We start from the raw sequence: 15838 nt of genomic DNA, 5'->3' as shown, positions 1-15838 counted from the left end.
ATATATGCAAGTTGCTATATTGGCCAATGCATTTAATTATTACTTGCTTATTGTAGCTGCAACTATGTGATTTCTATCTTTCAATTGCACTTACTTAAAAATAAGTTTTGTGGAAATTCACTGGGTCTTGATCTAAATGAGAGGGTTTAGAAGGGTTGAAAAGGTTGATTGAGCCACAGTCAAATGATTTAAATTAGTATATAGCACCTGGGAGTGTCCAAATGGATTGGAATCATCTTAGACTTACTGGCTTAGAATTTTGAGAACTACGAGAGGAAGGCTACCTTAAATCAAGATGCTTTTCCCTCAGAATTTATTCACAGAAATGAAAGATGCAAAATTAAAAGGAAGATTTCCATGCCATGGGATTAACATCAGCTGCTGAACTCCCAGTTTCCATTCCCTTGTGTACTTAATAATATTTGTTGTGCAATTTTTGCTTTCTAGTTTTAGACCTGAATTAGAGCTCCTTTAACCCGTCAACCTCCCTCTAGGTAATTATTTCCAGGATTGAACTGCTCTTCACATGAAGGTTTTTTTTTCCACTAATGTTTAATCAGAATCTGCCTTCTTGGAACTTAAAACCATTATTCCATATCCTGCACCCTGGAAAAATAAAAACTAAATATTGACCATCTTCAGTGCCAGATTCTTTTAGGTACAGATATTCCTTGATTTACAATCACAGTGGAGCCCAAAATTTCTGTTGCTAAGCAAGACAGTTGTTAAGTGAGTTTTGCTGCATTTTACAACCTTTCTTGCCACAGTTAAGTGAATCACTGCAGTTAAGTTAGTAACAGGGTTGTTGGGTGAATCTGGCTTCCACACTGGCTTTGCTTGTCAGGTGATCGATCACAAGAGCTTGGGAGACTGCAACTGTCATAAATTCATGCAAGTTGCCAAGCCTCCAAATTTTGATCACGTGACCACAGGGATGCTGGAACGGTCATAAGGGTGAAAAGTAGTCATAAGTCACTTTTTTGTGTGCTTTTGTAACTTTCGATGGTCACTAAATGAACTGTTGTAAGTCAAGGACTAACTGTATTTGACAAACTATCAGATCTCTTCTATGTCTTGTTTTTTCATGGCTAAGCATTCTCGGGCCCTTCATCATGTGACAAATTTTAGCATTCAGTCCTATTTGTGGCTTTTTTGCTTTGTTTCTATTTATTTATTTATTTATTTGTTTGTTTTATATACCGCCCTTCTCCCGGAGGACTCAGGGCGGTGTACAGAGCAATAAAGTAAGATACAATAAAACAATAGAGTGAGAAAAATGTAAAACCCAAATCCATCAGGCAAGGCCGGCTTGTTGGAATAGATAAGTTTTTAGATCACGCCGGAAGGAGCGAAGGTCGGGGGCCATCCGGATTTCAGCTGGTAAGTGGTTCCAAAGGATTGGCACACCCACCGAGAATGCTCTCCCCCTGGGGGTCACCAGCCAACATTCTCTGACCAGTGGCACCCTGAGGAGGCCCTCTCTGTGGGAGCGCACAGGACGGAGGGGTGTTGACGCTGGCAGCAGGTGCTCCCATAGGTAATCCGGACCCACGCCATGTAGGGCTTTGTATGTCATCACTAGCACCTTGAATTTCACCCGGAAGGCAACTGGAAGCCAGTGCAGCTCACGGAGCAGAGGTGTAATATGGGAGTATCGGGAGACCCCCAAAAGCATTCGTGCAGCTGCACTCTGCACCAGCTGAAGCTTCCGAGTGGTTCTCAAGGGCAGCCCCATGTAAAGAGTGTTGCAGTAGTCAAGACGAGAGGTCACAAGTGCATGGGTGACTGTACGCAAGGCATCCAGGTCCAGATAGGGTCGCAGCTGGTACACCAGACGAACCTGAGCGAAGGCCCCTCTAGTCACAGCTCCTATATGATCTTCTAAGGAGAGCTGTGAATCCAAGAGGACACCCAGATTGCGAGCCTTATCTACGGGGGGTAATAACTCGCCCCCGATATTAAGAGATGGAATACTCTGAATATCCTGACATGCCGGTATGTACAGCCATTCAGTCTTGTCCGGGTTGAGTTGAAGCCTGTTCCTCCCCATCCATTCCCGGACCGCTTCCAGGCAATGGGACATCATGTCGAGGGCATCACTGGGGTGGTTTGGGGTCAAAATAAAAAGTTGGGTATCATCAGCATACTGATGATACCCAACTCCAAAACCATGAATGATCTCGCCCAGCGGTTTCATGTAGATGTTGAACAGGAGAGGCGAGAGGACCGACCCCTGAGGAACTCCACAAACGAGAGACCTCGGGGTCGACCTCTGCCCTCCCGCCAACACCGACTGCGTACGTCCCAGGAGATAGGAGGAGAACCACTGAAGGACTGTGCCTCCCACTCCCAATCCCCTGAGACGCCGCAGCAGGATGCCATGGTCGATGGTATCGAAAGCCGCCGAGAGGTCTAATAGGACTAGGACAGAGGAATATCCCCTGTCCTGGGCCCTCCAGAGATCATTCACCAGAGCGACCAATGCCGTCTCCGTGCTGTGCCCGGGCCTGAAACCCAATTGGCACGGGTCTAGATATGAATCCTCTTCAGTTTAATGTCTAAAATCAGGCATAACATTTGGCATAGGGTCTGACCCCACTGCAGAATGAAATGGAACTATTACTACCTATGATTTTGAAGACATACTTCACATATCCTGTTGCATTTGGCTTTCTGGTAGCATTGGCACACTGCAGGGTCATTCTGAGTTTCTAATCAACAATCCAAGATCTTTTATGCAAGTACTTGTTATCGAGCCAAGTATCCCCACCCTATATGCATTTGTTTTCTGTTTCCTAACCAAAAGAGAAAAGTAAAAATTAACCATTTGTCTTCTATTAAATTTCATTCTGCTATTTTCAGCTTATTTTTCTTAACCTTTTAAATGTTATTTCTGTCTACTGGCTACCCTACCTAAGATGGTATCATCTGCAAATTGGTAAGCATTCCATCCACCTCCTTCATCAGACTATTAATAAAGTATTGAAGAACAAGATAAACCTAGTAGTACCTGACCCAGTATTTCTCTCTCTATGATATTTGAGATAACTATGTATCTGCTTGTTGTATCATTTAATCATCAGTTAACTAGCTTGCTAATCAGAATCTCACAAAAAATGTAATATATTTTGCTAAAATGTACATATAGTACATCCATAGCACTCCTACTACTTGCCAAATAAATGTTTAGATTAAAAATGGTTTTAATCTAAGTGGTTTAAAGTCTGGGTGCTTGAGAAATTCATGCTGGTAGGTAATAATTATCACCTTGATCATCTCTGGAGATTTGAAACAAGCTTATTATGATGTACTTTTCAGGATTAATGTCAGTTTGATTGGCTTACAGATTCCTGGATCCTGCTCCAGGAGTTCATTTACTTGGATTTCTGAATAGAGATAGATACTTTTAACATTTCATCCATTCCAATTGTTTCGGCTTGTTTTGAACCCTTTTATCTTTCTGTACTCAAATCAGGAGACATCTCATTTTTCTTGTCACATAACATGTGCACATTATGCACGTTAAATATTGTCCTTTCTAGGTTGCATTCTAGTTTATTTTTTCATTTTGCACATATTGTGTGCATTATCACATATACTCTTAATCCCATTATCTTCATTATCTTTCTGATTTTGTATTGAATGGATTAATATATCCCATGAAAGCTATTCTCTTCCTTTTATAGTACGTAAGTCTACTGTATATCTGAGATGCAGTCAATCTCATATTAGCAGTCCATCAATCTCGGCAATTAAGATGATAGTCTCAGAATCCAAATATCTCCCATAAATATTATTGGTATAAACAGTAACTCATTTCTTGTATTCCTCTTTCCTTTCCCAATAATGTCACAAGACCATGTGAGCGCCTAGATCAGAATTTCTCAGCTTGGCAACTTTAAACTGTATGGACTTCCGCACAGCCTAAAGTTGCCAAAATTAAGAAACGTTGCCCTAGATTTTAAACTTCTGTTCTGGACCTTCCAATTCCATATAATGTGATTGTGGCTGTTTGTTTCAGTATCATTTGATCCACATGGAGTAGCGGGAAATGATAATTGGACTCCATGTACCTTTGAAATCATTGTTGCATTTTTTTTTTATTAGCTCCAGGTAGAGAACATGCCTTGTAACCCAGAAACTGATTATTCTTGTTGGCATGCTTTGTTTTGGTTCCTCATGCTGCAGTGGCGTAGCGTGGGGGGTGCAGGGGGGGCCGGCCGCACCGGGCACAACATCTGGGGGGGCGCGCTCGCACTCGCAGCTCTCTGCCCCTGCCTGGCTCACTCACTCTCTCTCACTGCAGTGCTGGCTGTGCGAATCCGATCCGAGCCGCCGGGTCGCCGCCCACTGTGGAGGGGGGGGGGTGCCAGGCATGCGGTGCGGTGCAGAGAGAGAGCGAGGGACTATCTGGGGGAGGGACAGTGCAGCGGCCGGGTGCTTGCCCCGGGTGCTGACAACCCACGCTACGCCACTGTCATGCTAAGGTGACATCAAGTACCAGGATACTGTATCTTAAATGTAGTCACATCTCTTCTGCCCTCTAGGATCCCCTTATCTCGCTTCTCGTTCCCTTTTTGATAGCTCAAGGTTGGTATTCCTGGTAAATCAACCATTACTGTGCCACTATATAACTATCAAAGACACACTTTATAATATTGCAACAATGGCTTGAGATTATCATAAATCACTACTGAGGAAATGGCTTTAGTTGTCAGGTTAGCCAAGCACAAACTTGACGTAGAGGGAAAATTTGTTAGGAACTTCCATAAATTCTTCTGTTGAAATCCACTGCCAAGCTCCTATTTCCTCTTCCTGTTCAGTAGCTCTTGAGAAAATGTAAATGTAGGCAGACACAAAATCAGACTTGATATGGGGTACTTAACATGATGTACCTGTATCTAATAATTTTGGCATGGTTTAGTAACTACATTTAAATTGAGTAAGGAAAGAAATCTCTGCATAAATTACATTGTTTATTCTCAGGAGCGGGAACCTTGCAAGCCTACAGATGTTGCTGTACTTCCAGCATTTTTAAACATTGTTCATATTAATTGGGACTACTGAGATTTGATGTTCAGAAACATCTGGGTGATCATATGTTGCCTAATCCTGTAGCTTTTGCCAATCATGTCAAACTCAATTTCATTGAGGGCCGCATCAGCATTGCGGTTGCCCTCAGGGGGTCGTGTGGGTGTGGCCTGGGTGGGTGTGGCCTACTGGGTGGGTGTGGCTAAAGTGCGTACGGCCTACTGGGTGGGCGTGGCCAGCTCTACATCGTTCGCATCAAGGGTGCCTATGGGAGCCTGGGCAGGAATGGGACAGATCTGAGGGTCTCTGGCAGAAGGAGGATCTCTGGGCCAGGGCCAAGGCAGTGGGGGCCGTTCCCTCACTGTTTCCAGGATGGCTTTGCGGGCCGTATGAAACCACTTTGCGGGCCGGATCCGGCCCCCAGGCCTTGTGTTTGACATGTCTGATGTAGATTGTTGTCCAGAGGTCCTTGGAGGAAAAAGGATGGATACAGAAGCCTTTTCTAAATAATTTAGTTAGAGGTGAAATGGCTAAACAAATAATTCAGTAGGTATTTCTATGCTATATCTTTGTTTATTGCAAGTCTGATCTTTTAAAAAATAATTAAATAACTTTTAAAAATGTATTCAGTTGAGTACACTCTTTAGAAATGTGGTCAGGAGAAATGATTGCTAAGGACACAAACAAGCTTTTAATGGGTGTGTGTGGTGAAATATGATTTTGTGGTGGCTTTTGGCTGCCAACAACAATATTATGGGACTTGCCCCTGAAAGAAGAACATATATTAGAAACATCCATTCGGAGAAAGTTCCTGCAAGAATTTTTAGTGCTGGAGAATATTACAGTGTTGATTTGAGGTGTTCTTTTACTCGTTGCCTCTTTATTTCTCTTATTTCTTCATCCCTGACTTCTGAGAAGGGTCATTTGGGGCATGGAACCCATACTTTGTTCAATGCAATAGTCTAAGTGAAAGCATCTCTCACCAATAGTTTAGCCTCTGGCCATGACATGAATAATGAAGAGAAGCCATCTTCCTAAGCTGTTGATTAAACTCTTTTTATTGTTGGGAAGTTATTTTCTAACATTGAAGTAGATTTTGACTTTTTGATAACTTTATTCTGTGTGCCTGCATTGTGGAGTAATGCAGAGCAGGTCTTGACCTCCTTCTGACATCCTTTCAAGCACTTGAAAACTATTTTCTTTTCTCTCCTTAGTTATCTATATTGTCAATCATGCTCACTTCACTCCATTTCTTCTCATGAAGCATAGATCCCGGTTTCCTAATTTTCTTTATCTTCATTGAACCTATTGGTCTAAATCTGTAAACTGTAGTGCGTATAACAGAATGTAGTACTCAATATACCAAATAGAGTAGAACATGTACGATCTATGACTATAATGAGAATAACAAAGACAACAGTTAGATAAGAGAAATCTGAGTCCAAAGCAGGAATGTACCGGTAATTTGAGAAAATGTCTCAGACTTGACCCTCCCTAGTTCTCTTAAACATAAAGGCAAGGAAGGAGGACTTGCAAGATTCTGTTACTGTAACCTTACAATAAAAATAGTATTAACATTCATAACTTTGGTCTTCTGGTTGAACTACTCCAAAGGGCTGACAGTGATTTAGAAGATATACTTCTTTTAATGCAACCTAAACAGCAGTTAAAGTTCCTCAGTTTAAATATGAAAAATAAAATAAGAGCTGCTGCTGACCAGATTCTGTAAAAATATTTCTGGCTGTTGCTAAAAGACATACAGTGGATATTCATGTCGAAAACTTTAATGGAAGTTTGAAAAATTCAAATTCAAATGAAATGAGTTTCAAGGTGAATAGAGGAGCAATTTAAATTTATATATGCATAGGTATATTGTATAAGTATCTGTGTTAGCATTATTCAAAAACTATGGCAAAAACCTAATCAGGGTTGGCCAATCCTTTGGTGATCAACAGCTGCAGATAATGTGGGGGTGGAGTTAAAGGTCACAAAATGGGTAGGTTTACTTCAGATAACTGGGCAGGTATGGCTGCTTTTGCGGAAAGGGAAAGATTAATAACCTTTTATTTAGGGGAAATGTTTTAATTTTGATTTGGAGAAGTTTTAATATTTCCCTCATTTTACAGTAGTAGGAACCAGTACTTTTTATTCTCAAGAGTTGCTATGACAGAGCATTTCAAGAGCTTTAGAAAGGAATTGAGGGAATACAGGTTGCCAATCCAGGTATAGCATAGTCTGTGAAGCAACCCTTGCATTTGATGCATGCTTCCCAGCATTTCTTTTCCAGAGAAGCAAGTGCTGTCTTTTAGGATGCCCATATATAAATTTAAGTACTTCTGACACATTGTGAAGGCAATGTGTAGTCAAAACTAAACTTTCTAGGTAATTTAATCTCTTAAGGAGTCCCAACACTTGGGAGAAAATTTTGTTTAATCTAGTCCTTGAAAATACAATTGCTTTGAAGATACAGTTGACCAGAAGCAAAAAATAAGAGCTATTCTTAATAAAATTAATTCAAGGCTAATGTCAGAAGTGTTTGGTTATTATCCTTTTCTTAGATTTTTTAAAATTTGCTAATCTAAACAATGGATTTAGGACTTTCGGGAAGTCTTTATCCCAGAATAATTCAGATCCAATCCTGCTAAGTAGCTTCCAAGTTCAGAAAAAGTCATTCATGTGGAAATAAGAAGAATACATGTGTGCCAAATTATTTTTGTATTGTAGTTCAAAGTGCAAGTCAAAATGAATATTAAACGATTATGATTTTGCATTTAAGCTCCTTTTTGCTGACTTTATAAACTGATCATTATCTAGCCTTATTAGGGCTCCTCTAATATAATACTTATGAATTAGTTTGATATAGTGGTTAAAGCATCAGGCTAAAATCTGAGAGTGTAACTTCTGTCTTAGGCACAGAGCCAGTTGGATAATTTTGGGCCAGTCAGTTTCTTTCAGCCCTAGGAAAAATGCAATGGGAAACCACTTTTGAAAAATTGTAGGAACTTGTCCAGGCGATCTCCTACAATTAGACACAACGGAACAGGGAAAGGGTTGGATGTATGTTTTCCTAATAAAATAAGTGCCTCCTCCTAAATGTTATTGGTTGACCCTTGTTCTCAGAAATAACATTTAAATTTTCTACCATTGATTGTAAATAAATTAATTCATTTCAAAATGCAATATTGGGTGTATAACTATTTTTACCCTGTGAATGCATTTTCATAGTTTATAAAAATATGGATCTTTTAACAATAAAAATAATGAAGTAAAATATTGGACAGTTCATTAAAAATGTCAGGGGTAGTTTAGTGTGATTAAATCAAAACAGGCTGATAACATTGGTGTTGGGGGGGAGAGAAATTAGAGTTCACAAGGTCTGCAAGGATTCTTCTGTATGCTGCTTTTGGACTGATTATGCCCTGTCCAGCCTGCCTCCTGCCTCAACTCACGTTCAGGTTAAAAATAGATTTGCTTCAGAAAATTGGGCAGACATTGGCTGTTTTTATGGAAGAGAAAAGATCGATAACCTTTTATTTGGGAGAATTTTTCTGATAAAATTTAGCCATTTAGCTACAGAAAACAGAAAAAAAATATTTTTGCTATTCTTTACAGGAGAAAGTTTGCTTTCACATAGGAAGGGACTCCAAGAATGAAATAACAACATGTCTATATTGTTATATGTAAGAGTATCAATGCATGTATGCTATCTACCAACAGCTCAGAGTCCCCTGCTCATATCTAGATTTCCTGTTTCTAGAATCTTTCACCTTCCTGTCTAAATTTCCTGAAGCTTCAGTTAAAGGAAAAATCTTAATTTCATCCAGGAATGGGTGCATGCTTCAAAAAATATTTTTCCTAGAAGATGCTGATTAGCATCTAATAGCAATAGTTTTTCTTTGCAGAACAAGCCCCAGACACAGATGACTCAGTCAGGAGGCCATTAATGAGGTAAAGAAAGAGCTGCTTAAAATAGTTGTTGAGCATTATGCAAGAATATAAGAATATAAAGAGCCAAAAGGCTTTTTAGATGAGGCTCCTGTTTCTCAAACTATCTAACCAGGTGTTCTCAAATGACAAGTGAGCAATAAGATTAGCAACCAGACTAGTTGCTTGTGAGATCTAGAGACCCATAGTCCAGAAGGACTTTCTCTGGCAAAAAGTTAGCTAATGACCCACACTGCTTATATGTCATTTGAAATTTTAAAGAAATGAATCTGTTGGGTGTGATTGCGGGACCCTCTTATTTCTGGTAGTACCATTGGCAATTTCTTTGCTGCCAGTTGCATATAATGATTTTGTGCACCATGTCACTTACTGCTTCCTTGCCATAGACAGCATAACATTTGTGACTTTCACATTAGGCCATAAGATCTTCAAGTTACTATTTGCATGCCATCCGAGACCATTCTTTAAGAATGATGTAGGAATGGTCTTGTGTTAAATGCTTTTTCCAGGAGAAGCTATTCTCCAATTGATCATCAAAAACAAACTCTTCTTAATAGTGATTGAAGCCGGGTAGGAAGAGTTTTACTGTGGAATATATTGAGCCTAGCAAATCCAGGGACTTTGGACAGCATGAAAGAGTGCATGGCTTTTCTACTCTAATCTGTACTAAAGATTCCCATAATACATTTCTAGGCCTTCGGAATAAATAAAGATAAAGGGTAGCACTGACCACTGCTTTCGTTGAGAGTAAGTCTGCTTGCCCTGAAAAACACCAAGTTAAAAATTGAATGTTAACTGTTTCCTTTTGCCTTAATATTTGTGTTTCTCCAAATCCCTGATTATTAATTTTTTTCTAACTTTTGTATTTTGTACCAGAGAATTTTGGAAGTTGAATTCCACATGTTTTAAAGATGCCCATTGAGAAACATTGCTCTATATCATAATACATAGGTAAAGGTAAAGGTTCCCCCGCACATGCGTGCTAGTCGTTTCTGACTCTAGGGGCCGGTGCTCATTTCTGTTTCAAAGCCGAAGAGCCAGCCAGTCCAAGGACATCTCCGTGGTCATGTGGCCTATTTTTCTACTTGCATTTTTACGTGCTTTCGAACTGCTAGGTTAGCAGAAGCTGGGACAAGTAACAGGCACCCACTCTGTTACACAGCACTCGGGATTCGACCCGCCAAACTGCCGACCTTCTGATTGACAAGCTCAGCGTCCTAACCCACTGAGCCACCGCATCCCATAATACATAGAAGTCCTAGTATATATTAGTGCTAATAGAATATGGTGGAATTTCTACATTGTACAAAATTCATCAAATGTTATGTTCAGCAGTGCAAGCATGGGTAGAGCAGTTGTTTCTAAGCATACTTTTTCTTCTGAATAATAGAGACTGTACAGCCATCTGTAGTTGCCATGGTGCAATTATGACACAAATAGAAAGGGGGAAGCTAAATATTTCAAGGTTTTAAGGTTAAATATAATGGGATCCAATTGTTCAGGACTAAATATGAGAGTCTACAGCGACTGCTGCCTATCCTACTTCCCTTGACTCACAGCAAGGGGTGGGGAATGAACATATTCTCCATATGTCCTGCAGAAGAATAAGCTGCAGAGATGGGTGACATTAGCATGTGTGAAAGGAAGTGAGGGGGAGGAGGGTAGATGAAATAGCAGAAGTACTCTGAAAATCCACTTCAGGCGACAGGTTTATGATGAACTATACAAATTCTATTCTAATAAATTCTAGACCAGGAGAAAATGGCAAAATACTGGCCTTTAATCCGTGTTTGTGGAATTCAGAAGATCAGAAATTGCATGCCAGTTTTGAAGAGGTCCAAGTATATGAGATGGTAATACATTATATGAAGAATTTTAGTCTTCAAGCAGGAATAACATGAGATTGTTTAGTAGATGAAATTTTATGGCACTGATATGAAACCTAGCCTCAAAGCTAAGTACTTAACAGAATAGAAGAGTTGGAAGGGACTTTGGAGGTCTCCTAGTCCAACCTCCTGCTCAAGTAGGAAACCATCTTCCATTTCAGATAAATGGTTGTCCAATCTTAACAAACTTCAAGTGTTGGAGCATCCACAACTTCTGGAGGCAAGTCATTCCACTGATTAATAGTTACAACTGTCAGGAAATTTCATCTTAGTTCTAGGTTGCTTCTCTCCTTGATTAGTTTCCATCCATTGGTTCTTATTCTGCATTCAGGTCCAGAGGTGACAATATCTAAAAGGTGGCAGCCCCTTAGATATTGGAACACTGCTAACATGTCACTCCCTAACCATTCTCTTCATTAAACTAGACATGTTCAATTCCTGCAATTGTTCTTCATATGCTTTAGTTTCCAGGTCCCTAATAATCTTTGTTGCTGGTGCGCATCTCTGTTTCAAAGCCGAAGAGCCAGCGCTTGTCCGAGGACATCTCCGTGGTCATGTGGCCAGCATGACTAGATACCAAAGGCGCACAGAATGCTGTTATCTTCCCACTGTAGTGGTCCCTATTTTTCTACTTGCATTTTTACGTGCTTTCGAACTGCTAGGTTGGCAGAAGCTGGGACGAGTAACAGCGCTGACTCTGTTACGCAGCACTCGGGATTTGACCCGCCAAACTGTCGACCTTCTGATCGACAAGCTTAGCATCCTAACCCACTGAGCCACCGTGTCCCTGCATATACCATAGTAGCCACAAATAAAATTGCCTCACTTATAAAGCTTTATAAAGCTTTCTTTGAATTGCTTTATAAAGTAATGAGGTATTTAGTGGTCCATTACACACCAAAGTTAATTTGTTTATTGTTTCATAGTGATCATTTTTATTTTCATTTTGAGACCTGTGATCAACAGATCAATGAGGAATGAATGACTTGATGTCAGAATCATGAAATCTACTGAAGGATGGAGCTATGTACTGAAATTGGTTTTTGCAGAATTGATTTGTGTCACTATATTTGTTTTAATCAGTAGCTTCCATTTAAACAAATATTTGCTTATTTTCCTAAATTACTTGATTGAATGGAATCATTATATTTAGTAAAGGAGGATGTTGTAAGTCTGAAAAAGGGTATCAGACAGTAGGCAGAATGTATTGAATCTTTGTTCCTACATCTTGAGAGAAATTTCTCTCCAAAATCCCTAATTAGAAATGTGTTTTTAAGATTACTCAACATGCCACTTTTGTTTGTTTGTTTGTTTTATTTTTGAATATCTGGATGGAAATCTGTAATTCATTTCAGATACAATTCTGTTTTGGATTACCTATTGAAAAAAGTACCTATGCATAAAAAAATTTTTTTTCTGGGAAGATAGTTTACAGAATGCTGTGAATATATAATTTGGCTGGACTTGACTGGAAATTTGACTTTCTTATAATATAAAAAGATAGATTGACGAATATATTTTGGATATGAACATGTTCTGGCAGCATAGTTGGAATTGAAGATCAGCAAATTCACCCTATAGAGCAACTGTAATGCTGATAAACGATTGGTCAATCAGTGTAATAGTAATGCATCACTGCTGTTCTGCTATACATGAACATATAGTACTTGGCCAATGTTCTCTATCTGATGGCTTCTGATGTATGAGATTGCAATTCCTAGAATTCCCAAACTAGTTATTTAATAGAGTAAGTATTACTCTTTCATTTCCACTCAATTATATGTTTAGAGTGCAGAATAGGGCATAATCATAAGATCTTCTCTCAAAGACTTCTTGAGTTAATCAATGTGAACAGCTACAATTGTTAAATGCATATTTTACTTAGGAACTTGCCGAGATTTCTTTTGTGCATGTGATTTGTATGTGGAATGAAATAAAGGATAACGTATCTGCTTACCATTTAGAGATCTAAGGTGTGTAAAAAGCAAAACAAAACAACCCTTCACCTTATATACTAAGTGAAAGGTGGCCCTGGGCATATAGTTACATATACTGATTTTCCTCATAGTGCATTCGATCTGTGATTGTGGACAACAGATGCCTGTGCCGCCGCCACCACCACCTCCTCCACCTCTCCCTCCCTTTTCCTCTGGAGGACCACCACCTCCTCCTCCTCCTCCTCCACCACCACCACCACCTCCTCCTCCTCCATCTTCTTCTGGAGTTCCTCCACCGCTAACTTCCCCTACTTCTTTTCCATCATCATCTGGAGATCATCTTCCTCCACCACCACTACCTTCATTTCCTCTGGTAAGTTTTTTTTTCTCCTGGTTTGATTAAACTTTAAAGAGTGCTAGTCATATTTGCCTTCTGTAGGTGGCAGCACCTAACTAGTTTTTGCTGATCTTGAAAAAAGGCCAGTTAGTGTCAGGTCTGTTTGGTATTTAGATGGGAGGTCACTGTGAAATCTGAGGTTCTAAGGTAGATCCAAACTTGAAAAAATTCTTTGCATGTTAACAGGAGTTGAACTTTATTTCTGAAAAATTTTAATAGTAATACTACTGTACTTTTAAACAGGTACTTTAAAGCTGTGTAAAATATAAAATGCTGAAGTTTTGTTAATTGCTGCATTTTAAATGCATTTTTTAAAAGAAAACTAGGAGAAACAGTTTATTCTTCAAAATACATAGATATATTTGTTAAGTAAATGTTTATATTTTCTATTTTTTATTTAAAATAAATTATTTTCATTTTCCATTATGTTTAGTTTATCTTAATTGCTTAGATTTGGATTTTATAATATTTTGCTAACACAGTTTATGTATTATAATTGCTGCATTCTGTAATATAGTTGATAGTTCACCTTCTAATCTTGATTGTGTTATGTTAATCAGGTATACTATTAATCTAGTATATTTTCAACTCATTCATTTTCTAATTACAAAGAGTACTGTGATATTCCAAACTATCACTTAAGAAAACCTCCATATGTTTATAGTTGATGCATACAAACTGGTCTTTGTAATATGAGAATAAAAGGGTTTTTTTGTTTTATTTTTCACTTTTCACAAATTATAGAAATATTTTTGTAAATCTATTAGATTAGCTAGCTTTAGAAATGTTGTGGTTGTTGTTGTTGTTAGCTGCGAAGTCGTGTCCGACCCATCGCGACCCTATGGACAACATTCCTCCAGGCCTTCCTGTCCTCTACCATCTTCTGGAGTCCATTTAAGCTCACACCTACTGCTTCAGTGACTCCAGCCAGCCACCTCATTCTCTGTCATCCCCTTCTTCTATTGCCCTCGATCTTTCCCAGCATTAGGCTTTTCTCCAGTGAGTCCTTCCTTCTCATTAGGTGGCCAAAGTACTTGAGTTTTAGCTTCAGGATCTGGCCTTCTAAAGAGCAGTCAGGATTGATCTCCTCTACAACAACAACAACAACAACAATTTTATTGTAAAGTGTCTTGAAAAATATTACAAGCCATTGTTCTTTTAGAATAGGTATTCTGTTATTTATTCTGATAACTATTGCAGTGAAAACTGATCATCTTAAAGAGACTGGAAAGCGGATAGTTGTAGCAACTAAAATACATGGTGGGAATATTAATACTGTATTGTACCAATTAAGGCTTTGACAGAATATCATCAACTCTCATTTCTTTTCTTTTATGAAGAAAGATGCAAATGAGGAATAAAAGACATGCAAGCAAGCTCATTCTGTTTTATTGCACAATTAATGGATAGATATCAATTGAGTTTTGAGATTAAGCAATCAGGGTGATGCTTGCCAGGCCAGAAGGCGGGAATGTGGTCTACATTAAACAGAACTGAAGTATTAAGGCAGAAATCAAATGAAAGAGAGCCAATAAGAGCAAAACAAGGATTCAAGTTAGCATTATAAAGTCATGTGCAGAAAACTGTCTTGGATTTTAAATCATCCTCTATCTGGACTGTAGCTGGGCTTTAAATGTACTTAAACATTTTTGTTTTTTTTAAAAAAGCTATTAGAAAGGAGGTCAAGAAATGGAAATTGCCTCTGGGCCAAAGACTAAATGGATGTTTGAGTCATCTGATCTGGTCAAAATTTTCCCCAGTTCCTTAGACCAATTGGTTTACTTCTGTGGCTGCCTAATGTTAAACTTTCCATGGTCCAAAGGTAGGAAGTTTAGCCTGCTATTGGAAAATATATAAACAGTGCTCACGCTTGGAGATCATCAAACCTAACCTCTGGGGAGCCACTTGGAAATCTCCCAAGCTCTTTACAATACATATTAATGTAAGAGTTTTCTAGATAGGATTTTCTGCACATTCAGAACTTAACAGGACTGAATTAAAGGACTAACCCAGTATGTTAATCAACTAAAAAAATATTCAGATCAATGTTTACACTCTGTTAATCTCTGACAATGAAAGATATGTTTCCATATCTTACTCACTTATCTGTGGACTTCATCAAATGTATTCACAAAGAATAATATATTTCTCTTTTATGTTTTATTACCTTTCAAAAATAAGAATGTAAAAAAGCCATATGCAGCCAATTTACAGTTGAATTTCTGAATAATTGTGCAGATCATAAAAATTCAGGTGAAGAATCCAGTGAGAAAATGTGTCTGTGTGTGTCTGTCTGTGTGTGTGTGTGTGTGTGTGTGTGTGTGTGTGTGTATACATACATACAGATGTGTGATTAAAACAAATACCCCTCTGGAAATGGATTGTTCGGTATAATCATATATATTGTTCTTTGATTTTCAGAGATGTCTAGAGTTAACTTTAACATTTTGTCAGGTCAAATTAGACAGGAGGCAAAAACACATAAGTGGGAACTGCGTAGTAGGTCAGGGCTTTTCAACCAGTGGTATGGGTACCACCTGTGGTACATTGGCACCTGGCAGGTGTTACACGACCATCCTAGAAAAGTGGTAGTGCGGGAGGGGAATGAGCTGAACCGGTGGCAGCAACGCACAAGCCTGAGT

At 38.9% G+C, this 15838-nt stretch overlaps 1 protein-coding gene across 2 annotated transcripts in view; it reads left to right on the top strand.

The window, feature by feature from the left end:
• WIPF3 (WAS/WASL interacting protein family member 3) overlaps nt 1-15838 on the top strand; it is a 31129-nt gene that overhangs the window by 1376 nt on the left and 13915 nt on the right. For both annotated transcript variants that reach the window (XM_081343346.1, XM_081343345.1), the window contains exon 2: nt 12931-13172. In XM_081343346.1, coding sequence (XP_081199472.1) covers nt 12960-13172 — 213 coding nt within the window. In that variant the 5' untranslated portion in view covers nt 12931-12959. The remainder of the gene's footprint in view (nt 1-12930; nt 13173-15838) is intronic.

The sequence above is a fragment of the Vipera berus genome (genome assembly GCF_964194415.1).
Source record: "Vipera berus genome assembly, chromosome: Z".
In the NCBI taxonomy this organism is placed as follows: Eukaryota; Metazoa; Chordata; class Lepidosauria; order Squamata; family Viperidae; genus Vipera; species Vipera berus.
The sequence above is the reverse complement of the archived record's forward strand: the minus strand, read 5'-3'. Positions and strand labels throughout refer to the sequence as shown.